We start from the raw sequence: 25863 nt of genomic DNA, 5'->3' as shown, positions 1-25863 counted from the left end.
TGAGGCACATGTCTCATCGTATGAAATCTCATAATCATAAGATGCCCTAAAAACTCATACTATCAGGTTAGGAAGTTGTTTAATGCTCTCAGGCATGCTCTCAAAATAATTTCCACTCAATTCTATGATTCTCAATGACACCAAAGCGCCAAAACTACAGGGAATTTCTAATAGACCATAGTCCTTAACAGCCCTTAATTTTCTCGATTGATTGATGGAGGACGGCAGACCTATCAAACCACAGGAACCGAGTAATGTATTAGAGAGACTGACTAGTTAATATGGTTAAAACTACTAAATAATTAATTTACCCAAAGAACAAAGAAAAACAGATGAAAAATGTTAACAAATGCACGAGTACCAAAACAAAATGTCCTGCCTCTGTAAATTACGGTGCCAAAAGATTGGGCAGAAAGATGCACAACACTTTTATTCAAATGGTTCAACTAGACCATGAATTCATGTTGTTTCAGCTAACTTTACAGTGACAATTTTTATATATCAACAACAGATTTGGGATTCAACCCTTGTTTACAATTGAAAAGAAAAAATTGTGAAAGAAACTCAACATTGCCAGTGTTAAAAATAATATCCCAGTAATTTGACTACACGACTGAAGCTCTCAACTTTACACCACCCTTCATCCATTGCAAAACCCATGTTTTTGAGCAATTATTCCTATAGATAAATGCATTTAGGATGACGCGGCTTTCTTGCAGTGATTCTCAAGCCATTCCATTGTAACACTTTTTGGCCTCTCAAGTGGCAACCCAAGAGCTCGGTCCCATATTAGCTGAAACCAGTAAAAAAATAATTCAGACAAATTCATGCAATCGATCAGCAAACAATAGAAAAGGAAAACAATGGCGCAACGAACCTGAGAACAAATGCCAATACTCCTTGATACACCAAAAAGAACAGTGAAGTACCTGTCCACAATCAATTTTGAAGAATGTTATCTCTTTCATCTTGTTAGTGAAGTGGCCGCAGCATACATTATTATTTAAATCTATTGCGAGATAGTACACAATACCTAGCTTCAGTTAAACCATAGTAGTTCAGCAATACCCCACTGTGAGCATCAACATTGGGCCAGGGGTTTTTAACCTGCAAGATTTCCCAAAATCCACAACAAAATCAGTTTTAGATCCCAGTTAAAATTCACCAGAAAAGAGCTCTGGGGCAAAGGGTGTAGTTGCACTTGGATATATGGATAACCTGCAATTTTTAGAGCCTCAGTGACACATGCATAATTCTTCACAATGGTTTTTGTTTAAAGCCAAACAATAAACCTACTAACCTTGCCTAGCTCAGTAAGGATTGGAGGCACAACTTCATAAAGCTTAGAAACCTGTCAAGGTCACAAGTACATTAGCTTATCTAGGAATTATCTATAAGAACAACAGATAGTGTCATTAATGTTCTGTATTCAGAGCATGGTAACAACCAGCTGGAACAGCGGATCATTAGGTAAATGTTTCAATGCAAACTCCCTCTGGCATGTGTATCTTGGATCAGTTTTACGTAAAACTCCATGACCAAATCCAGGAACAACCTGTAAATTAGGAAGGAAGACAGAGAGCAAGAATGGAATTAAACACAATGAAAACAGCAATTTCCCAAACTAAGCTTCAGAATAACTTAATGTTAAGATGATGTAGTGGTGCTTCAATATAAAAGAAAAGAAAAATATTAAGGAATTAAAACACATGCTTATGTAGAAAGAAAGAAAGAGTTTGGGTGGGTGCAGAATTCACAAGCAGTCAAGCAGCTAAAACAACAATGTTGTTCCTCTATACAAAGATGCAATAAGAAACATCCATCTATACAGTTGTAGAAAATAGTTTACCAAATTAAACCTCTAATTCAACTTCAAAATGCAGTAAATTACCTTTCCACTATTTAATGTTTTCCAGACGTAGTCTTTCAGTTGTTCTGTGGTCATATTCTCACCACACTCGTCCACCACAGATTTAATCCAAAGCAGAACTTCCTGCAATCAAAATATTGTGGAAATTAAGATGATAAATAATAACAATCATCTGCAGATAGAAGAAAAGTAATGCTATTGCTACCATTCAAAAGCAGTTTGAAGGTGAACAAAGAATCCCTAGTAGATCTAAAAGCCCAACAACTTAAAGCAGAGAGACAATTTAATTTTCACTTGTAAATTTGCTCAGCTATCAATTGATGCTGAGAAAGGAAAAAATAGAACCTGGTACATATTTTACCAATCTTATATTTGTAAGGACAGATGATTAGTCCCCTTGTTACATTAACAAATGATAAATCTATTGCTCAAAAAAAAGAGAAGTGTAAAGAGAGAAAGAGCTGAAGAGACGAAGGATGTTAACTCAATCAGTTGGTGCAGCACAAGGTATAATACCTGATTGGCCAAGCCATGGAGTGGTCCAGCCAAACCATTCAATGCAGCTGCAAATGAAAGATAAGGATCCGAAAGTGCACTAGCAACCTGAACAGTACAACATAGATTTCAGAAGAGTATGTGCATCAGCATTCAACTAAATGAGATGTCCCCTACACCCCACCATTTCCCATGAGAAAAATTAATGAAATTTCATTCTATGGATTAAACTAACAGAAGTTCTAAGAGTGATTAATATACTAAAAATTTCTATCAACTTACCAGGTGACCAGTATGAGCACTGACATTGCCACCTTCATGATCACTGTAACACATCATCAAATGAGGTAATTTTCTGTCTGTAACATAGATTGGTTGAAAAACAAGTATACATCCTGCAGTTCAATCGCAGCATGTGATAATTTGTTTCTTTGAAGAGAATAATATAGACCAACCTATGGATTGTAACATAAAGCCTCATAAGCTCTTGCATCTGGGGGCTATCAAATCCCAACATATGTGAAAAGTTTCCACCATAATCCAGAGAGTCATCCAGGGTAATAATTTTCCCATCTTTGTATATCCTGTCATATATAATTTCATGTTACAAGGCAGTTTAAGTAAAAATCAGACATGAACCTAGCAAAAATTCAAACATAATAGATTTAACAATCAGAAACATGGAAGAGAGAGAGAGAGAGAGAGAGAGAGAGAGAGAGAGAGAGAGAAATGCCAACGCAAAAACCATGACACTCAAAATAGCTGCTTAGTGAAAAATACAAGATGTAAAGCAGATTAAATCAAAGACTTGACAGAAAACTGTGCACTAGCCTTTATTAGAAAAACAGAAATTTTCATAACCCTATATTCTGCATCATGCTGCAAACAGGCTAAATGTATAGGGTTGAATATTGAACAAAATGATCACTAACCTCCGATAAACATATGAAGCTACTATTGGCACACGGGCAATCAGATTGAGAGAGTCCTCATATGTTGGCTCCCAGTACCTAAAAAGTATTATTATGTTATGATGCTGACATTAACAATATAAAGTTATGAGAACCAAAACATACTTAGAAACCTTACTTTGCTTTGGGAATCCCTTTGTCATATGCTTTTTGAAATTCACTTTGAACCTGGAAGACACCAACCAAAAAGAAACTTAAATTGTTTTCACACATGCGTAAAAAATTTAACTAGGCCAACCACTATCTTTTAATATGTCATAACTGACTATGTTGATGTTGACTACATGCATACTATAATCTATAAAGGGAGGAGCTCAGTCATCTCTATAAAAAAGCAAAAATCCACTTAGTTATAGTTTGTCTGTCTCTCACTAAGTTGGCCCGTTTCTCTAATTATGCCAAAGTTAATACATAATAACTAAAAGAAGTAAATGATTAAATAATTGGCTGACCTAGTAAGATTGCAGAACTAGTAATGGTTTTGGCTGCCAGCTTATAGCAGGTCTCATACATGAACGATATATTAAGAGCAATAAAGAAGGCTTACATTCCCACACTTTCTGCTTGAATGCCAGCACCACATCCTACATATAAACCAAACCTAAAACAAGTTCCCGTGTCCACTCTCATAAAAGCAATAACACAAGGGTTACACTCTTTTCTAGGGAAGTCAATATAACATACAGTCCACTGCTCCCCCATTTCAAAGTTTTAACCTTACAGAATCCAAATTATGCCATGCAACTCACAAAAGCTCTTAAATAGTTATAGTAGTAAGAGCAAAAGCATGATAATCTCATCACATCAATTATGCTAAGGCATGACCATTAAGAAAATTTAAGTTAAACAGACAGAGAAATGGAAAAAGAGAGAGAGAAACTGAACCACTCATAAAAATACAGATGGTCAAAGATATCATGTTTACAGCATTTCCCTACCTGAAGAGCCATAACACCAGATGCAAATTGAGTCATTGGATGAGCTGTGACAGGTAAAGCATCAATTGCCTTGTACACATAATCTGCAGGAACATGAGATATTGCCAATCATAAGCACAAAACAAGGATGAAAGTCATTTGAGGTCAGAGACAATAAACCTGTCAAACCACTTGCGTGAACTAAATTTGAAGCCCAGGGATTAAATAAAAAGAGAAACTCAAAATTGAAATTCTCAGGAATCATTAATATTACTGAACACCTTCATTGAGAAAGGAGTCAAATACATTCAAATTAGACCAGCAGCAACAAGAAGTATGCTAAACTAACGATACAAGCATTGAACAATTCATGAGCAAGATAACAGAGAAACACGAGCTTCAAACCTGGAACAGTGGCACGATCACGTAATTCCTTTGACAATGCATCAACTTGTTCTTTGCTTGGTACCTGAAATACAAAAGATGTGCTAAATACTTTTACACTCCAAATGTTTCACGGATGATATCTTGTATGGCTTCTTGTCTCAAACACAAAACTACACCTTTCCAGTTAAAAGAAGCCAAAGAAGACCCTCAGGTAAAGGTTCTCCACCAGGCTTTGCACCTGGTAACAATTTTTGGCATTCAGGAATTGACAGCCCCCTAAAGCGAATTCCCTGAGAAACAGTAAACCACCTTTCAGATGTACAAGTAATAAAGACTTCCTTAATGACTATAAACAGACAATATATATGTGTGTGTATGTAAAGAGAGAAAGTCAGGATGTTCCAACTCTGTATAGGGAATAAATGAGCATTATACCTCATCTGGATCAAGTAAGGAGGTTTCCCACAACAATCCTGTCATTCCTCTCATCCCACCAAGTACCTTCCAAATTTAATGCACAAATATTTCAGCAAGAAGTTACAATACAATGAAAGGTTTGAAGATTAGTTGACACCAACAAAAGAAAATTGAAATATTACTTCTGTTGATGATCTAAAACAAAACTAGAGAGAACTGGAAAATAAATTTACCATGTCAACTGTAATATTTCCCAATTGAACTTTTCCATGTTCCGTCTTGATTTTCTTGAGGCGCTCCTGGAACCAAATAAAATGAGAAAGGAAGTAAATTCCTAAGAGTCAACAAGCAGTCCTACAGTCATACTAAAGGAAAGAAACATATTAAAAAGCCAGTGGTACACACCTGTTGCTCTGGGATCAATTCCTTTAGTTGAGAATGAAGGTCCTACGTGTCCAAAAGAAAGAAAGAAAGAAAGAAAGGAAAAGGTATGAGACCACCATTAACAGAACATCAAGAAAACAAAATTATGCTAATAAATCCTTATCCCAGTAAATCTCAATCAACACAAACCAATTAAAACCAGACAAAATTGTAGAACCCAGGCCAATCATTCACAGTATGAAAACATCATTATAAGCACAGATCTATCCGACGTGACTACATGCAGCATGCGTCATACTTCCTGTACCATCTAGCCAACAGCAAGAACTAAGCTCTAAATCTTTGCACATTCAAAACTAATGCCTTTTATCCCCTAGTCCCCGTAACAGCAGTTTTACGTACCTACCTAATCCAGACCAGAATGCAATATCTACACGTATTAACCCATAAAAATTCATATGCAATCACACATGCGCATATGTATGCATAGATAAAGAAGGCGAAGGAGATAGAGAAAGAGAGAGAGAGATCATTACAAGATCGGAAGAGCTCTGCATCTGAAGCCATCTCACAGAATTACTGAGATTAGACTGTTGAACCTGTAACATATTGCATTTTTCGAATTAAAAAAAAAAGCCCATTATCAATAATGAAACAATAACTAACAATTGAGAGAGAGCTTACAGCACGAGAACGAAGTCGCGAAAGAAGAGAAACGCTCCTAAAGAACACCATAGCTTACTCGCTCACAATACTGCCATCACCAAAAACCATAAGATAAGAATTCAAGCAAACAGATACATATAGAACCGGATAAAAGAGAGAGAGTTCTGCAGTTAAACCAAACCAAAGAGTTAATTTGGAGATTTGTTGCAGGGAGAGGAAGAAGGCACCGAGTCAGAGGAGATTTGTTGAATGGAAAGTGTATATATAGAGGAATCGAAAATGCTGCTCTCTTTTTTTCCTCTTTTATGGGGGCTTTTCCAAGGCTAAAGGCCTGGAGGCTGAGGCTGACCGCTAGTTAGAGAAAATCGGCGATGAATTGAATTCGAATAATACCCTTCATTTCTGCATCTAATTACGAATTGCCATCTCGGACTTGGCCCTTCGGCCTTGGGTAGAATTGAAAAATTGCACGCGAATGTTGACTCGTCCGCGTGAGCCTGCAGGAGGTTCTAGTTTTTGATAAGCGTTGAAAAATGCGTTAAAGTAATATTTTTTTTTGCCCCCTTTTGTGTTGCGGAGGGTAGGCGTTTAATTGTCAAGCTTCAAAGGTTATTTCCCTGTAACGTATTTAGATGTGAACAAATTGTCAATAAATTCAAAATCTACCAATTTTCTAAATACATTTAATTGCATTCTTAATTCCAATTTGTCATATGTTAAATAATGAAGGTGTTAATTTAATGGGAGATCATTAATTTAGTTTAATTGAGATAGGCGGCCATTGATATAGAAGTTTGAGCTAATTTTGAGCCATTGAGAGTATAGTTAGAGGATGAATTGAATGATTTTATTTTAATTAATTCTAATTTTCAATGATTTTGATTTCAATTTAAAATAATTTTTAATTTAAAATGGTTTGATTTATATAACACTCTTTGAAAAGTTAATAAATATTTTTGAAAAAAAATTATATTTTCAATAACAATTTAAAATGCTTGATTTGATTTGATTTTAAATTAATAATTAAAGAAAAAAGATTAAAATTAAACTCTATTTTTAATTTAATTTTAACTCAAACCCTTAACTTATCCGATGTGAGCTGATTTCAAATTTGATCTAAACTGATCAATTTCGGTTTAATTTTGAACTTAAACAATTTATGGCAGGGTCTAAATTGATATACACTTCCTCACCACAAATAATAAGGAAAAAAAGTCAAATGCAAAATAAAATCCTTTTTTTTTTTTGTTTAATGAAAGGGAAGAATTGTGGCACGCACTTGTCAGAGCAAAAGTGAATATTGCAAGTTGAACGATCTGCGGGCTACAGACGGACATGCATTATGGGTTATGCATAGTCCACCTAACGGACACCTACCCCGCGCACCTTGGCAGGTGCTAGTTCCTTCATCGCTCATTCGGGCACTGTTATAAAGTACAACGGAGCCAACCCTCACCTAAAAGCAAGCACTATACATATTTGATGCCCATAAGTTTTGCTTTTTCTAAATTTCATTTTAATTATTTTTTTTTATTTTTATTTTTTTAATAAATTAAAGATTATGAACTCAAATCAGCAACAAAACTAAGTTAAATTAGACTTTTTTTTATTTTAAAAATAAAAAACACTATGCGAGTTTTTTTAATTTATTTATTATTAAGATAATTAAATAATTTCTAAATATTTTATTTTTTAATTTAGAGATAAAAAAAATAGATTTAATATGTTAAATAAAAATTTGACATAAAGTTATCAATAAAAGGGAAGTGTATTTTTTTTTTTAATCAAATTCAAGGAGTATACCTGTTCAAATTAATTGGAGTGATTAGGCCCAGCCCGTTCGGTTTGTGTATAGTCTCACAAAAAATTGACCGAAAAAGCCCCCAGTAAAATTAACGAATAATAGAAAAGAAATGAATTAAGTTAAAATATACATGAACCTTCATTAGCTTTAAAGCATCTGTGTTCGTGGCTTGTTCCAGCAATTGAGAGCGAAAACCAGCAAATATTAGGGAGAACTCAAAAACTGGGGAAGAATTTGACTTCAAATTTTTTTTGGATTCTACTTAAAAACTACATAGGTTGAAAGAAGGATCTTACAAACACATAATATTATTATTATTATTTTTTTATTGAAATACAAGGTGATTAACACCTTATGATTCTATTTTTAGTATTTAATTAGTCTCTCTCTATATATTGGAATTATATAATAAGTAATTAGATAATATATTATATAATGTATTCATATATTTATAATTAAATATTATAATGTGATTTGATATATTTATGATTAAAACTACTAAAAAATTTAGAGAAAATATCAAATTATATATATTTCATAATTATAATTATATTTAAAATATATCAAAAGTTATATATAAAATTATATTTTTTATTATAATTAAAATTATATTAAGGAGTTTGGTTACTACAAAATAAAGAATCTTGGGACCTACATGCAACTGCAAATCCCCATATAAAATGGGAGAGTGCAGAATGGCACCGCTTTTCAAGGACCTTAACGCATTTTATTTTTTTTTTTCTCAAGAGAAAATAAAAAGATTTTATTTAATAAGTAGAATGCAAAAGAAGATAAAAATCCATATGATAAATCAATCTGTTCTAAATCAATAACAAAAAAGGAACCTCAGCGCGAGTAAACATTGTTGCATAATTAGTTGAAGGGGCGGGGTGCTTGGTTCTTTACCATTGAATTGAAATAATGTTTAAAGAAACCCGTTGCAGCTTCATGCTGTAATAGCATTGACACTGATGGGCTGCGTCTTCTCATTTGCTAGAGTAGAGAGGCGTAGAGCTTGAGAGGTAAATTTCGATTCGCTTTTGGATGCTTCTCAAAGAATATATATATATATATATATATATATAGAGCTTGAGAGGTAAATTTCGATTCGCTTTTGGATGCTTCTCAAAGAATATATATATATATATATATATATATATATAATGGCAATGGTAGATGGACACATGTTTTATGTTTTTTTTTTTTATTTATTTAGTAAAAGAAAACAACCCACCAAGCAACATCGCTTGTTTTATCTCAATCTTAAGATGACGGAAGGTTTTGGCCCTCAGCAGCAGAGGAGTTGTTTCTTTTAAAATAAATTGGAGCAATAGTTGAGAAAGGTCGGTTTTTTAGACTTCTTTTTTGCTGTTTAGCTCTAAGCTTCAAATTATGGAAACTAATCTGCTTTAATTCCTTAATTTTACTATCCACAGCTTCAAAGTTTTGACTTTTATTTGTTGGCGGGGAACAACCATCCTGTTTGTTGCTTCCCTTATCAAGGGGTTTGTTCTTTGCTTAAGCCGGACACTTCATCATTTCCCTTTTGCTGTCAGCAGCAATGATGAGGCGGTGCGTCCTAAAGATTGTTAATTGGCATTTGGGATTCAGAAATTCCAGTTTCTCCCTAGTATGTATCCCTACGTCCTAATTGAAAAAGGGGAAAAAAAAAAAACCTTTTGTGTTAAATGGTCATTGAATTTCTTTTTCTTAATTGGATATGTGTAAGATTTCATTTTATATGTATGCATGTGCTTTGCTGATTAGTTGTCATGGAAGTGAACAAGGGAGCTTTTTCCCCAGTCCTTGATGGTTTCTATTTCATTTCCTTTAGTATTTCTCAATTTTCAGATGGTAACCTTTGTGGATTATGCTGGAAAAGATGATTGGCTTGTAACTTTGAGTTTTCCTGGTGATTATGTCATTGAGGGATTATCATGACCACATTTCTATTTTTTCAGTTGGAATAATTACGTTTCTCAAAAAAAAAAAAAAGGTGAAACAGCAAGTCCTCAGTTCAAGCTAGACTCTTGGCATCCATTGTGTTTGATGCATTCTTAAGGTGGATACAGAATCCTTGTTTTCACATTATACTGCTATAGGTAACTTGGAGTTGTGTACAAAATTCATTTATAGTTTCTATTACACCTAAGAGTATCTTTATGTTAAAGCATGAAATGCTAATGTTGTTCACACTTCATATGCAGGTCGATTGTGAACTTCGATCCTATTCTGCATTTCATGGTTTAACTAGTGGTCATTTGCATGGGTTAGTGCCAAGTGCATATGCAACTTCTTGTGCTAAGTTGCTGGAAGATCCGCCAAATGTTAATTCTGTATCTGATATGTTAATTGATTCATTTGGAATGAAGCACACTTACTTGAGGATCTCATTGATAGAACTGTAGAAAGAGATGATTCTTATTGTTTTCAATTAATCTGTACATGGGTATATATATACAATTGATTCCTATAATTGTGTTCTACTAATTAGGAAGAAATCCTAAATAAGAAATCCTAAATAGGAATACAGAATACAAAATATACAGAAAAATAATATAGTGATTGACTTTTTATAACATAGTGATTGACTTTCCATAACACTCCCCCTCAAGTTGGAGTTGGAGCATAGATGTTAATCATGCCCAACTTGTTACAAATGTAGTCAATCCTAGCTCCATTCAGAGCTTTTGTGAAAATATCTCCTAACTGCTCTCCAGTTTTGATGTGTCATGTTGAGATGATCTGTTGTTGAATCTTTTCATGAATAAAGTGACAATCAATCTCAATATGTTTAGTTCGCTCATGAAACATCGGATTAGAAGCAATATGAAGAGCAGCTTGATTATCACACCACAATTTCACAGGCAGATAGGTCTTAAAACCTGTCTCATCTAGTAATTGAAGTATCCACATTACCTCACATACTGATTGTGCCATGGCTCTGTATTCGGATTCAGCACTAGATCGAGAAACTACACTCTGCTTCTTGCTTCTCCAAGACACCAAATTTTCTCCAATAAAAACGCAATATCCAGTAGTTGACCTCCTGTCAACCTTAGATCTAGCCCAGTCGGCATCTGAAAAACATTCAACATTCAAATGCCCATGATTACCATATAGCAAACCTCTTCCTGGAGCGCTCTTCAGATAACACAAGATTTGTTCCAAGGCTTCCCAATGAGCAACAGTTGGGGAAGACATAAACTGACTTACCACACTAACGGCATAAGCAATGTCGGGGAGTGGTATGTAAGGTAGTTCAATTTTCCTACCAATCTCCTGTATCTCTGGATCTTCAAACAACTCACTATCCCCGCTACTTGATTTGTAAAGTTGGAGTCATTGGTGCGCTACAAGACTTAGCACCTAATTTTCCTGTCTCTGTCAATAGATCGAGGACATATTTTCTTTGAGACAAGAAAATACCCTTCTTACTTCTCATAACTTCGATACCCAAGAAATACTTTAACAATCCCAAGTCTTTGGTCTGAAACTGAGTTTGGAGGAAGGTTTAAGAGATGAAATACCTGCAGAGTCACTCCCAGTGATGACAATGTCATCCACATGGACTACCAAGAGAATTAGACCAGCCTCAGATTGCCTATTAAATACTGAGTGATCACACTTACTTTTTTGCATACCAAATTCCTGTACTGCTTCACTGAATCTCCCAAACCATACCCTAGGACTTTGTTTCAAGCCATAAAGAGACTTTCGAAGCCTACAAACTTTACCCAACTCCCCCTGAGCAACAAACCCAGGTGGTTGCTCCATATACACCTCCTCCTGAAGATCACCATGAAGGAAAGCATTCTTGATATCCAATTGATGCAGGGGCCAATCATATGTAGCTGCTAAAGAGATAAACAAGCGAATAGAAGTAAGTTTAGCTACAGGAAAAAAAGTATCAGAGTAATCAACCCCATATGTCTGAGCATATCCTTTTGCTACAAGGCGTGCTTTTAACCTAGCCACAGAACCATCAGGATTTACCTTTACTGTATATACCCATTTACAACCAATAGCTTTCTTACCAGTGGGTAAAGGCAATAGTTCCCATGTACCATTAGCATCTAAAGCCTCTATTTCCTCTTTCATAGCATCACACCAGCCAGGATGAGACAGTGCCTCATTAACAGTATTAGGGATAGTAACAGAGTCTAAAGAAGTAACAAAACACCGAGAACAAGAAGACAATTGATTATAAGAAACAAAAGAAGAGATAGGGTAAGTACATGAACGTTTATCTTTACGAAGAGCAATGGGTATGTCTAGATCAGAATCATGATCAGTATGAGGTACAGGATCTCCCAACGAAGTAGCTGGTGGAGGATCTGAGTCAGGAATCTCCAATCTCCTGGAATAAACATGAACAACGGGAGGTCGAGTAGGTCTAGAGACAGAAGGAACAGGCTGTGGGAGAGTACTAGACATTGGTTGGACAGTATATATTAAGAGATCATCCTCCTCCCCCTGACTCTCATACACAGATGATGGAGGAAAAAATGGAGTGGACTCAAAAACTGTGACATCTGTGGAAACCCATATACATTTATTATTTATTATTATTTTATTTTAATAAGCTAACAATAATTTAATATATTTATAAAAAATATATATATGTTATTTTTGAAATTAAATATATATCTGCAATCTGAACAAGCCAGTTCAATAATAACTTTTATCCCATTCTACACCTAATAGAACTCTTGAAATATATATATATATACCCTAATCATCTCTTCTGCTAAACTTTGCTCTCAAAACCTGGTTGTCACCTCTATCAAATACTCTCAACAGAGAATCCCTAAATTTTTCCTTCTCTATTCATCACATTCGATTCTGTTTTCAAGGTAAAAATTCTCATTCTTTTTCAATAATGGGTGAATTTGATTTTTTTTTCTTTCATTGATTTGTTACAACTACCCTAGAATTTTTTTTTTTTCTTTGATCATTAGTATTGAATTGGATTGATCATGATTACTGTGAAATAATAACCTTCAATTTATATTATATATATATATATATATATATATATATATAAACATTTGAATCCCCTGTTCATACAAACCTTGTATCCTTGTTCGTACACATCCGTCCACTCAATATATATATATTAAAATTATTTTATTTTATTTTATTATTATTTAATATTTTTCTTTTATATTTTGGGTATGTAGGAGATTCAAATATTCATTCTGTCAGCTGAAATTGTCTCTCTTCCATTGAAATAACTATTGTCTTAGAGGTTCCAGGTGAGTGGTAATTATAGTACATGGCACCATTTTAGTCCCTTTAAAAAAATTTCTTAGCATTAAGTTTGTTATTAAATGAAATTTTAAATCAATATTTTAACAATTATTTTATATGTGATTTTCTAGAGTTTTATTTTATTATTGAATTTTATTTCGATTTTGATTAAATAATTGATTTTGCCAACTATCTCTGCATTAGACCCATTAGGATTCCGGGAACAGGCCTTTAATGTACTTATATTGATTGATATTTGACTATAAAATTTACCGATGTGTTACTGAATTGATTTGAGATTGATTTGATTTTATTGAATTGATTTGATATTGATTTGATTTTATTGAATTGATTTGAGATTGATTTGATTTTATTGACTCTCTGAAACTATTGAAATACATTATTGGAATTGCACTATCAGTTATTATTTGCTATCTGAAATTTTTTATTGATTTTGATTGATTTGTACAAATTGGTTTTCTGTTTTGAATTGGTACCTGTGCCCGATTCTGTTTACATTATCCGCCCGTAGTGTGGACTATCACGGTATTAGGTTGCATTGTTGAGTCATGCATCATTGCAGTTTATGGTTTGCATTAGTATCATATGCATTGATATCTGTGAAGAAGGAGGAAAGTATCTGATATCTGGTAGCGCGCTTACCATCTGGCCTTTGGTGATGTGGGGTATCATCACCCTGGTGCACTGTACCATAAAATTTTTATTGAATGAATTTATTTTATATATATGTTATATGAAGTTATTTTATTAATGATTTTGACAGTATGAGCATGATTTTATTGAATAGAAAATTTATTGTGAAATTAATCAAGCGTCTACCTGTTCCTATTCCGTTGTGTGCTATAGTTATCATTCACTGAGCATCTAGCTCAAACCACGTTTTCTCATGCATTATACATTTGGATCAGTAGAATTCTACAGCTGATCCAAATATTCAGTCTATTTTCTGGAGAGGGACAACTTTGATTTGTTCTCATGGTATGTCCGAATTCATGTTTTCTCGGGCTAATAATTAGTTTAGTTTATTGAACAATTTAAGTTTTTATTGAAATCTGTAGAGACTCCGCAGTTTACCTATGAGATATTTATGATGTTTATTTAGCATTTTATTTAATTGGATTTTGTCTATTTTTGGGATTAGTAAGTGACAATATATTCATTCAAGATACTCTGATAAGGCTTGCATGATTTAAGAATACTTAAATTTTGCGCCGGTCACGGTTCAAAATTTTGGGTCGTGACAAAGTTGGTATCAGAGCTCGGTTGAGGTCTAGTAAACTTGCGGAGCATAGGATCCTTAACGTCTTTTCAGTTTATCATTGCTTCAGATATCTGCGTCCTTCGTACCTTCTCACCTGTCTTAATTTGGCTCACATTTTCCAATTTAATGCTTATTTATTAAAATGAATAGGTGCCTGGGTCTGTTAGACGTAAGAGGAGAACTAGGGCCAAGGGTCTGAATGGTGCAAACCTTGATCCAACAAGAGAGGTACCACCTCAAACTATTAATCAGACATCTGAACAGACGTCTATGGCTAAAACTGGGGCACAACCATTCTTTTGTTTCTCCATACTTTTCCATGATATTTAGTACACCACCTACTTTGTTAGAGTATCCTTCATCTGTATCAACACCTATGAGGAACGCAATAGACACTGATATGGTGTATAGGGGATGTATAGTTCACATTGGAGATAGGGAATTAGTTGCAGATCTTGTTTCCTTGGATATGTTTGAGTTTGATGTGATTTTAGGCATGGATTGGTTAGCCACTTATCACGTTTCATTGGATTGTCATAATAAAGTTGTACTCTTTAAAATTCCTGAGGAGGCAGAATTTCAATTTCAGGGAGATCGCAGTATAGACTCTAGTAATCTTATCTCAGTAGTGAGTGCTAGACGATTATTGCGAAAGAGGTGTAAAGGGTATCTAGCTTATGTTAGAGATGTTCAGGTAGAAGGTGCAGGTTTGGAGAATGTTACAGTGGTTAAGGAGTTTCCTGATGTGTTTCCAGAAGATTTATCAGGTTTACCCCCGGAGAGAGAGGTAGAGTTTGGTATAAACTTAGTTCATGGAACTGAGCCCATATCTATGCCACCTTATCGTATGGCACCCGCAGAACTTAAGGAGTTGAAGGAGCAACTACAGGACCTACTAGATAAGGGGTTTATTTACCCTAGTGATTCTCCATGGGGTGCTCCTATGTTATTTGTATGGAAGAAGGATGGGTCTTTGAGAATGTGCATTGATTATAGGCAATTAAATAAGGTAACTGTGCGTAATAAGTATCCTCTTCCACGCATAAATGACCTGTTTGACCAACTCCAAGGTGCAAAGTATTTTTCCAAGATTGATCCTCGATCTGGGTATCATCAATTGAGGGTCAAGAAAGAAGACATATTCAAGACAGCCTTTAGGACTAGGTATGGACACTATGAATTTCTTGTAATGTCTTTTGGTCTTACTAATGCTTCGGCCGCTTTTATAGATCTTATGAACAGAGTTTTCAAGCCTTTCTTAGATCAATTTGTTATAGTGTTCATCGATGACATTCTAGTGTACTCAAAGAGTAAGGATGAGCATGAACAGCATTTGAGAATTGTCCTTCAGACCTTATAAGAACACAAGCTATATGCCAAGTTCTCAAAATGTGAGTTCTGGTTAGATAGTGTGGCTTTCCTAGGCCATACAGTATCGAAGGATGGGGTGTGCGTTGATAAGAAGAAAGTTGAGGCAGTGCTTCATTAGCCTAGACCCACAACTGTGTCAAAGATTCGTAGTTTATTGAGTTTAGCAGGGTATTATAGATGGTTTGTTTAAGACTTCTCTTGTATTGCAGCACCTTTAACTAAGTTGACACAGAAGAATGTGAAATTTCAGTGGTCTGAGGCTTGTGAAAAAAGTTTTCAGGAGCTTAAGACTCGTTTAACTACAGCACCAGTGTTAGCCCTTCCATCTGGATCAGGGGGTTATGTAGTATATTGTGATGCTTCTAGAATTGGTTTAGGATGTGTTTTGATGCAGCATGGACGGGTTATTGCATATGCTTCTCGTCAGTTGAAAAGGCACGAGCAGAATTATCCAACTCATGATTTGGAAATGGTTGCAGTAATTTTTGCTTTGAAAATCTGGAGGCACTATCTGTATGGTGAGACTTGTGAAATCTTCACTGACCACAAAAGTCTCAAATACATCTTTGACCAACGTGATCTTAATCTTAGGCAAAGGAGATGGGTAGAATTGCTGAAGGATTATGATTGCACCATACAGTATCACCCTGGAAAGGCTAATGTGGTGGCTGATGCTCTAAGCAGGAAGTCTTCTGGTAGTTTAGCCCATATATCTACCAAGATGAGGCCTTTGATTGGTGAATTACATGAGTTGTTAGATCAGGGAGTAAAGTTTAAAATCATAGCTGGATCATTCTTAGCACATTTTCGAGTTAGGCCTATCTTAATTGATCGAATTGAGGCTGCTCAAAAGAGGGATTCTCAACTGTGTGAGATTATAGATAATATTCATCAAGACCAAGCTCAAGGGTTCATGTTGAATGATGATGGAGTTCTTCGTTATGGCACTAGACTTTGTGTCCCCAATGTTGATGAGTTGAGAAGAGAAATCATGGAGGAGGCACACCATTCTGCTTACACAGTACACCCAGGTTCAACTAAGATGTACCGTGATTTAAGGGAGCATTATTGGTGGGATGGCATGAAGAGGGATATTGCAGAATTTGTTGCTAAATTTTTGACTTGTCAGCAGGTTAAGGCAGAACATCAGAGACCATCTGGGTTACTTCAGCCATTGCCTATTCCTGAGTGGAAGTGGGAGCATATTGCCATGGACTTTGTTGTGAGTTTACCTAGTACACGAGGTGGTTACAATGCAATTTGGGTGATAGTGGACAGATTGACAAAATCTGCTCATTTCCTTCCTGTGAAGACTATATATGACTTTGCTAAACTTGCACAGTTGTATATAAACAAGATTGTTAGTCTTCATGGAGTTCCAGTTTCCATTGTCTCTGATCGTGGTACTCAGTTTACTTCTCGATTTTGGAAGAAATTCCAAGAAGCTTTAGGAACACGAGTAGACTTTAGTATCGCTTTTCACCCTCGAGCGGATGGGCGATCGAGAAAGGACCATACAGACATTAGAGGACATGCTTCGTGCATGCGTTATGGATTTTGGTGGCTGTTGGGATCATCATTTGCCTTTAGTGGAGTTTGCTTATAATAACAGTTATCAGGCAAGTATAGAGATGGCTCCATATGAGGCATTATACGGTCGAAAGTGTAGATCACCGGTTTGTTGGGATGAAGTTGGAGAAAGAAGGCTTACTAGACCAGAGTTGATACAATTAACTTCAGAGAAGGTTCGACTAATTCGTGATCGACTTTTGACTGCTCAAAGTCGACAGAGAAGTTATGCTGACCCTAAGCGCAAAGATGTAGAATTTATGATTGGTGATCATGTATTTCTGAGAGTTTCCCCTATGAAAGGAATCATGAGGTTTGGCAAGAAAGGGAAGCTTAGCCCTCGTTTTGTTGGTCCATTTGAAATTTTGGAGAGAATTGGAGCAGTTGCTTACCGTTTAGCCCTTCTACCTGGTTTTGCACATGTACATCCAGTTTTCCATATTTCTATGCTTAGGAAGTATGTACCAGATCCATCTCATGTTTTACAACCTCAAACCATGCAATTTAGGGATGATATGTCATATGAGGAGCAACCAGTAAAGATTTTAGATCGACAAATTAGGAAACTCCGGTCTAAGGAAGTAGCTTTGATCAAAGTCTTGTGGCATAATCACTCAAGCAGTGAGGCCACATGGGAGGCAGAATCTGAAATGCGAGCCAAATATCCTCACTTATTTGATTCTACAGGTTAGAATTTTGTCTATTCAAATTCGGGGACCGAATTTTTTTTAAGGGGGGAAGTATGTTGAAACCCATATACATTTATTATTTATTATTATTTTATTTTAATAAGCTAACAATAATTTAATATATTTATAAAAAATATATATATGTTATTTTTGAAGTTAAATATATATCTGCAATCTGAACAACCCAGTTCAATAATAACTTTTATCTCATTCTACACCTAATAGAACTCTTGAAATATATATATATATACCCTAATCATCTCTTCTGCTAAACTTTGCTCTCAAAACCTGGTTGTCACCTCTATCAAATACTCTCAACAGAGAATCCTTAAATTTTTCCTTCTCTATTCATCACATTCGATTCTGTTTTCAAGGTAAAAATTCTCATTCTTTTTCAATAATGGGTGAATTTGATTTTATTTTCTTTCGTTGATTTGTTACAACTACCTTAGAAATTTTTTTTTTCTTTGATCATTAGTATTGAATTGGATTGATCATGATTACTGTGAAATAATAACCTTCAATTTATATTATATATATATATATATATATATATATATATATATATAAACATTTGAATCCCCTGTTCATACAAACCTTGTATCCTTGTTCGTACACATCCGTCCACTCAATATATATATATTAAAATTATTTTATTTTATTATTATTTAATATTTTTCTTTTATATTTTGGGTATGTAGGAGATTCAAATATTCATTCTGTCAGCTGAAATTGTCTCTCTTCCATTGAAATAATTATTGTCTTAGAGGTTCCAGGTGAGTGGTAATTATAGTACATGGCACCATTTTAGTCCCTTTAAAAAAATTTCTTAGCATTAAGTTTGTTATTAAATGAAATTTTAAATCAATATTTTAACAATTATTTTATATGTGATTTTCTAGAGTTTTATTTTATTATTGAATTTTATTTCGATTTTGATTAAATAATTGATTTTGCCAACTATCTCTGCATTAGACCCATTAGGATTCCGGGAACAGGCCTTTAATGTATTTATATTGATTGATATTTGACTATAAAATTTACCGATGTGTTACTGAATTGATTTGAGATTGATTTGATTTTATTGAATTGATTTGATATTGATTTGATTTTATTGAATTGATTTGAGATTGATTTGATTTTATTGACTCTCTGAAACTATTGAAATACATTATTGGAATTGCACTATCAGTTATTATTTGCTATCTGAAATTTTTTATTGATTTTGATTGATTTGTACAAATTGGTTTTCTGTTTTGAATTGGTACCTGTGCCCAGTATCTGTTTCTGTTATCTGGCCCCGCCGTGTGGACTATCACGGTATTAGGTTGCATTGTTGAGTCATGCATCATTGCAGTTTATGGTTTGCATTAGTATCATATGCATTGATATCTGTGAAGGAGGAAAGTATCTGATATCTGGTAGCGCACTTACCATCTGGCCTTTGGCGATGTGGGGTATCATCACCCTGGTGCACTGTACCATAAAATTTTTATTGAATGAATTTATTTTATATATATGTTATATGAAGTTATTTTATTAATGATTTTGACAGTATGAGCATGATTTTATTGAATAGAAAATTTATTGTGAAATTAATCAAGCGTCTACCTGTTCCTATTCCGTTGTGTGCTATAGTTATCATTCACTGAGCATCTAGCTCAAACCACGTTTTCTCATGCATTATCATTTTGAGATCAGTAGAATTCTACAGCTGATCCAAATATTCAGTCCATTTTCTGGAGAGGGATAACTTTGATTTGTTCTCATGGTATGCCCGAATTCATGTTTTCTCGGGCTAATAATTTGTTTAGTTTATTGAACAATTTAAGTTTTTATTGAAATCTGTAGAGACTCCGCAGTTTACCTATGGGATATTTATGATGTTTATTTAGCATTTTATTTAATTGGATTTTGTCTATTTTTGGGATTAGTAAGTGACAATATATTCATTCAAGATACTCTGATAAGGCTTGCATGATTTAAGAATACTTAAATTTTGCGCCGGTCACGGTTCAAAATTTTGGGTCGTGACAGGTAAGTACATGAACGTTTATCTTTACGAAGAGCAATGGGTATGTCTAGATCAGAATCATGATCAGTATGAGGTACAGGATCTCCCAACGAAGTAGCTGGTGGAGGATCTGAGTCAGGAATCTCCAATCTCCTGGAATAAACATGAACAACGGGAGGTCGAGTAGGTCTAGAGACAGAAGGAACAGGCTGTGGGAGAGTACTAGACATTGGTTGGACAGTATATATTAAGAGATCATCCTCCTCCCCCTGACTCTCATACACAGATGATGGAGGAAAAAATGGAGTGGACTCAAAAAATGTGACATCTGCAAAAACAAGATAACGATTAAGAGTAGGAGAGAAACAACGGTACCCTTTTTGGAGCTGGGAGTACCCAAGGAAGACACATTTGAGAGATTTTGGATCCAATTTAGTAACCTGTGGACGAACATACGGGGTTCAATAGGGAACAAAGATTTTGTAGGAAATAAAGTAGTATAAGGAATATCCCCATTAAGGACAGAAGACGGCATACGATTGATCAAAAAACATGCCGTGGAAACTGCATCCGCCCAAAAGTATTTAGGTACTTTCATCTGAAAAAGAAGAGCACGAGTTACCTCAAGAAGATTACGATTTTTTCTTTCGGCCACGCCATTTTGGGATGGGGTATCCATACAGGAAGACTGATGAAGAATGTCATTTTGTGTCATATAAGGCTGAAATTGTGCTGAAAAGTATTCTTTGTCATTGTCACTTCTTAATATGCGCACAGAAATATTAAATTGAGTTTTGATTTCATTACAAAAGGCACAAAAGATAGAAAACAACTCAGAACGATTTTTTATTAAATATAACCAGGTAACATGAGAGTAATCATCAACAAAAGTAACAAAATAACGAAATTCAGTTTTAGATGTAACAGAACAAGGACCCCAAACATCAGAATGAACTACCTCAAAAGGAGATGAAGCCCGTTTATTAACTCTAGACACAGAAGGCAAACGATGATGTTTTGCAAACTGACACGACTCACATTCTAGTACTGATAAAGACTGAAATTGAGGACACAGCTTCTTCATGGTAGACAAAGAAGGATGACCCAATCTACAATGAGCTTCAAGAGGTGTTAAGGTACTGGAGCAAACAAGCGACCGCGGTATATGATTTTCCATAATGTAAAGACTACCTGACTCGCGTCCTCTACCAATAATCTGCTTCGTCGTAAGATCCTGAAACAAATACTGGTCAGGAAAAAAGGAAACAGAACAATTTAAGGTACGAGTAAGTTTACTAACAGAAAATAGATTAAAAGAGAATTTTAGTAGACACAAAACAGAAGACAAAGAAATTGACGAAGTCGGGTTCGCAGTTCCAGAACCCATGACACAAGAAGTAGAACCATCAGCTAAAGTAACAGTAGAGGAAGTGAGATTAGACTGAAAAACAGATAGAAGACTAGAATTACCTGTCATGTGATCTGTCGCACCAGAATCAATAACCCATTTGGATGAAGAAGACACAAGGCATGTAGTAGATTTACCTGACTCGTGATCGCGATGTGGGAAGCTGGTAGGCTTTAGAGATGCACGATCTCGGGAAAATTGTGCAAAATCCTCTGCAGATACCAAAATAGTTTTCTCAGAGGAAGATACTGTAGAATTCTCTGCTGCCATATTTGCCATCTGTGATCGCTGATTTTTTCTCTGAAGTTGCGGACAATTATATTTTGTATGGCCAGGCTCATGGCAATAATAACAAATGACTCCTCTTGAGTCCTGATTAGAACTAGCCTCTCCATTACGCTGATTACTTCTGTTGCCTGTAATTCCTCCTCTACTTCCTCTTCTATTACCCTGTTGTCCATTTGGATTACGGCTAATAAGAGCACTACTTACAGGTTGTGAAGATTGAGTACTCTCTGTACGAAGGACCCGTGTGAACGTTTCATGCAAAGAGGAAATCTCAGTACTGGAGAGAATCTGAGATTTAGCAGTCTCATACTCTGAAGGAAGGCCTGCAAGAAAACTCATAACAGCCAGTTGCTCCCGTTGGGCCTGCTGAACTTTCACATCAGGACTAAAAGGCAACAATACATTAAGTTTCTCATATACCCGTTTAAAATCCATAAAATAAGCCGTGAGAGACTTATCCTCTTTCTCAGCACGGTAGAATGCCTTACAAACATCATAAATACGGGAGATATTCCCTTTACCAGAATACAGAAAATCTAAGTAATCCATCAATTCCTTAACAAATTCACAGTGATTAATTAAACTAATTACCTCACTATGAATCGAGTTCCGAAGCTGCAAAAACAATCGAGCATCCTCCCTTAGCCAAGTTTGTCGTGTATCATCAGTGGGTGGATCTTTAGTAAGGTGATCATCCTTATCAATGCTACGCAAATAGACCCTAACAGTCTTACTCCACTCCAGGTAATTCGAACCATTAAGTTTGTGTTCCGTGATCTTAGTCATCACCGGAATCACATCAGAAATAATATTCTTATTGTCTGCCATTTGTTGAGACAAAGAAAACTAACCGAAACGCTAATCCAAAGTGCTTATAGCAGCAAAATAACCCAAAATCACAAATCAAGCAAATACCGAAATAGGATCTGAGAGCCAAACCTCAGAAGTCCTTTAATGGTTATACTGGATCAGGCAACAGCACACGGTGGTGGAATGAGGGGGTTGAGACGACGCCGGCAATGTTGATCGGGGTTGAAACGGCCGGTCGGCGACCAAGGTCTCTCCTGAGCTGGGTAGTGAGAACAAATAGTCACCCTAGATTGATGACCTGCTCTGATACCATGTAGAAAGAGATGATTCTTATTGATTTCAATTAATCTGTACATGGGTATATATATACAATTGATTCCTATAATTGTGTTCTACTAATTAGGAAGAAATCCTAAATAAGAAATCCTAAATAGGAATACAGAATACAAAATATACAGAAAAATAATATAGTGATTGACTTTCCATAACATAGTGATTGACTTTCCATAACACGATGCAATTTACGGTGTCAGTACTGTATGCCAGCTGAGGGTGTGGAGCTTACTCCTAGCCCTAAATTACTCTCACAGAATGAGATTGTTCATTTGGCAAATCTCTTTGTCAGTTCTGGAGTGGATAAAATTCGTTTGACTGGTGGTGAGCCAACCATTAGGAAGGATATTGATGAGATATGCTTACAGCTATCTAACTTGAAAGGACTCAAGACATTGGCCATGACTACCAATGGAATTGCTCTTGCAAGGAAACTCCTAAAGCTGAAAGAATGCGGGCTTACTTCTGTAAATATAAGCTTGGATACACTGGTCCCTGCTAAATTTGAATTCATGACTGGGCGTAAAGGGCATGAAAGGGTAATGGAGTCAATTAATGCTGCTATAGACTGTGGGTACAACCCTGTAAAAGTATGTGCCTTCTTTGAAATTTTGTGCTCCTTTGCTTTTTTGTTTCATATTTTTTTTAACAAATTATGCTCCTTCAACTTTTGCTTTCTTGACAATCAGAATTTGTTATTTACTGTTCAAAGATCAGATGAGTCTTATATCAAAATTTCAGGGCTCCTATCAATAGACAGCTAAAATTTATTTCCCTTGTGTCCTGGTTGCTGTTAGGTGAATTGTGATTTAATCCGTGGGTTCAATGTTGATGAGATCTGTGATTTCATAGAGTTGACAGGTGACAAACCGATTAATATTCGGTTCATTGAGTTCATGCCTTTTGATGGAAATGTCTGGAATGTCAAGAAACTGGTGCCTTACTTAGAAATGTTGGATAGAGTGGTAAGGTAGAACTCTGACAGGTGACCTTGTGTGCGGATTTCTGAATGTCTTCTCATAGGTTGTGTTTGGTAACAACTTGTAATTGAACAGGCAAAGAAGTTTACAGAACTAAAGAGACTTCAGGATCACTCAACAGATACAGCTAAGAACTTCAAGATAGATGGGCATCTTGGTACTGTTTCTTTCATCACATCAACGACTGAGCATTTTTGTGCTGGTTGCAATAGATTGCGACTGTTAGCTGATGGCAACTTTAAAATATGCCTCTTTGGTACTTCAGAGGTGAACCATCTCCTAGCCACTTACAATACAATTCTGCTATTAGCCTTTATTACTTAACTTGATCTCTCTTGAAGTTACTCCTATTACTTATATTGTTGTCATTCTTAATGATGTGCATTTTTTTTTCCCTCTAACCTGATTAACTTTTGAATATATTTTTGCTTATCGTACCGTTTTTCTGTCTGATGCTTGGTCTGGCATAAAATGCAATGTGTATTTCTTGTTATAAATTTAGGAAAGCAGAGGATGGAATTGATGCACTTTTCATTGTCCTAATAATTAGACACTTATTATTTTGACTTTGTCATTTTCTGCTTGATGGAAAGGTTACAGAATAGGACTCATCAATAGTTATTTGAGTTTAGAAATCTTATCATAGCAGTAGCCCTTTACCACGTTGCAGTGCATATCTGATTTGGTATGTAGGTCAAAGTTAGGCATCTTGTCAATGGGTTGTCACTGTGTCACATTGCATATGTTGTTTGTTATGTGGCACAAGGTAAAATACTTCTTTCATCGTATGCTGGAATGTTTGACATTGCAAAAACAGCAAATAGGCCTATGATACATATTGGTGGCTAAGACTTGGTACTTCCCCGGACACCTCAGTAACTGCTTTTATGTATTTAGAATTTTGAAGATTTCCTTCAGCGTGTTCTTTTTTACCATCCATGGTGATGGAAACTTTTCGTGCCCTTCTTTAGCTGGGTATTAGGACTCCATTATTGGTGGAATTCATTCTTGTGTTTATATATTTTAACTAAATTAACCCTTTTTCTCTAGTATACTACCTCTTTTTCAAAGAATAATACTCGTCATTTGGCTAATTCTAAGATTATTGTGACAGCATATTTGGTTCTTAATCCAGAAGAGCCATTGAAGTAAGGTCATTTAGCTTGATAATCTCTCTTTTTGTTGAAGACAACTTAAAGTGACAGCATATTTGGTTCTTAATCCAGAAGAGCCATTGAAGTAAGGTCATTTAGCTTGATAATCTCTCTTTTTGTTGAAGACAACTTAAAGTTGCTTTCATATTTAGGAAGCCCAATTGTAAGATTGTCTTTTTGAAGTGTATAATTAATTTTCACCCTGACAATTGCTTGCAGTTTACATTTGGTGGTACAGTGAACTGGTCCCATTTCATTATCTTATTCAGTTGATGTCACTGTATTAATATGGAAGCTATGTTGCTGCTCGCCATCTTCCTCATAATCCATCCTATTCCTCCACTGTTCTATGGCAACAGGAATTCAGGAAATGTGCGATGTAAACAATCACAGACTAGTTTTTTGTGTGTGCTTCTATCCAAAGGTTGTAATGAATGAATTTTAGTGAAAAATGCATTAAATTCCTTACTCTTTTCTATGTTCTGTAAGCTTATACAGATTAATGTGGTACAAGTCATGATTCAGGGCCAAAGCTTTCATCAGTTTTACATTGATGCTGTAACCTTTTCTCAACAGAATGTTTAAGGGGTAAACTGGTTGGTTTGGAAGTCATTTCAAGGACGTCCCAGTTCTCAGGTATGAAAGAACAATTTTATTTTGATCCTCTTTCCCTGGGTTTGTAATATTATTTTTCAGTACTTCAACTGCTGAAGTTGGGATTTCCATGTCTCTGCAAGTTCAAGTCAATGGAAGATGAGGTCAGTGCTCCTGAAAGACCCCAAATCTTGAGCGCTTCTTAGA

The 25863-nt window shown here is 35.4% G+C and overlaps 3 protein-coding genes across 8 annotated transcripts; 1 reads left to right on the top strand and 2 right to left on the bottom strand.

Annotated features, from left to right (window-relative positions):
* Positions 1 to 404: 404 nt before the first annotated feature.
* On the bottom strand, positions 405 to 6442 carry LOC110644263 (citrate synthase, mitochondrial). Of its 2 annotated transcripts, none has more exons than XM_058150872.1 (20): positions 6284 to 6442; positions 6126 to 6195; positions 5978 to 6040; positions 5463 to 5504; positions 5291 to 5356; positions 5076 to 5141; positions 4817 to 4930; positions 4659 to 4722; positions 4275 to 4357; positions 3455 to 3504; positions 3298 to 3375; positions 2821 to 2949; positions 2648 to 2690; positions 2387 to 2473; positions 1892 to 1993; positions 1448 to 1555; positions 1301 to 1351; positions 1034 to 1107; positions 878 to 929; positions 405 to 793 (listed from the first exon to the last, which is right to left on the bottom strand). In XM_058150872.1, the coding sequence occupies exons 2-20, from the start codon at positions 6174 to 6176 to the stop codon at positions 695 to 697; spliced, it is 1422 nt and encodes a 473-aa protein (XP_058006855.1). In that variant the 5' UTR covers positions 6177 to 6195; positions 6284 to 6442; the 3' UTR covers positions 405 to 694. The 2 variants fall into 2 exon arrangements, with proteins under 2 accessions (XP_058006855.1, XP_058006856.1); XM_058150873.1 differs by having other exon boundaries at positions 6289 to 6437.
* Positions 6443 to 8752: 2310 nt separating this feature from the next.
* On the top strand, positions 8753 to 25624 carry LOC110644272 (GTP 3',8-cyclase, mitochondrial). Of its 5 annotated transcripts, XM_058150882.1 has the most exons (9): positions 8772 to 8933; positions 9128 to 9254; positions 9348 to 9541; positions 9873 to 10013; positions 10119 to 10314; positions 23109 to 23518; positions 23726 to 23893; positions 23984 to 24175; positions 25282 to 25624. In XM_058150882.1, exons 5-9 carry the CDS (start codon positions 10257 to 10259, stop codon positions 25333 to 25335), a joined length of 882 nt encoding a protein of 293 aa, XP_058006865.1. In that variant the 5' UTR covers positions 8772 to 8933; positions 9128 to 9254; positions 9348 to 9541; positions 9873 to 10013; positions 10119 to 10256; the 3' UTR covers positions 25336 to 25624. The 5 variants fall into 5 exon arrangements, with proteins under 5 accessions (XP_058006866.1, XP_058006862.1, XP_058006864.1 ...); XM_058150879.1 differs by lacking the exon at positions 25282 to 25624 and having other exon boundaries at positions 8764 to 8933; positions 23984 to 24951; XM_058150881.1 differs by lacking the exon at positions 25282 to 25624 and having other exon boundaries at positions 8764 to 8933; positions 9763 to 10013; positions 23984 to 24951.
* LOC131182190 (uncharacterized) lies at positions 21695 to 23109 on the bottom strand. The gene is made up of 2 exons (XM_058150884.1): positions 22377 to 23109; positions 21695 to 22108 (listed from the first exon to the last, which is right to left on the bottom strand). Exons 1-2 carry the CDS (start codon positions 22611 to 22613, stop codon positions 21986 to 21988), a joined length of 360 nt encoding a protein of 119 aa, XP_058006867.1. The 5' UTR covers positions 22614 to 23109; the 3' UTR covers positions 21695 to 21985.
* Positions 25625 to 25863: the final 239 nt, after the last annotated feature.

Source organism: Hevea brasiliensis, chromosome 8 (assembly GCF_030052815.1).
Source record: "Hevea brasiliensis isolate MT/VB/25A 57/8 chromosome 8, ASM3005281v1, whole genome shotgun sequence".
Classification (NCBI taxonomy): domain Eukaryota; kingdom Viridiplantae; phylum Streptophyta; class Magnoliopsida; order Malpighiales; family Euphorbiaceae; genus Hevea; species Hevea brasiliensis.
This window is presented reverse-complemented; position numbering and strand designations above follow the sequence as displayed.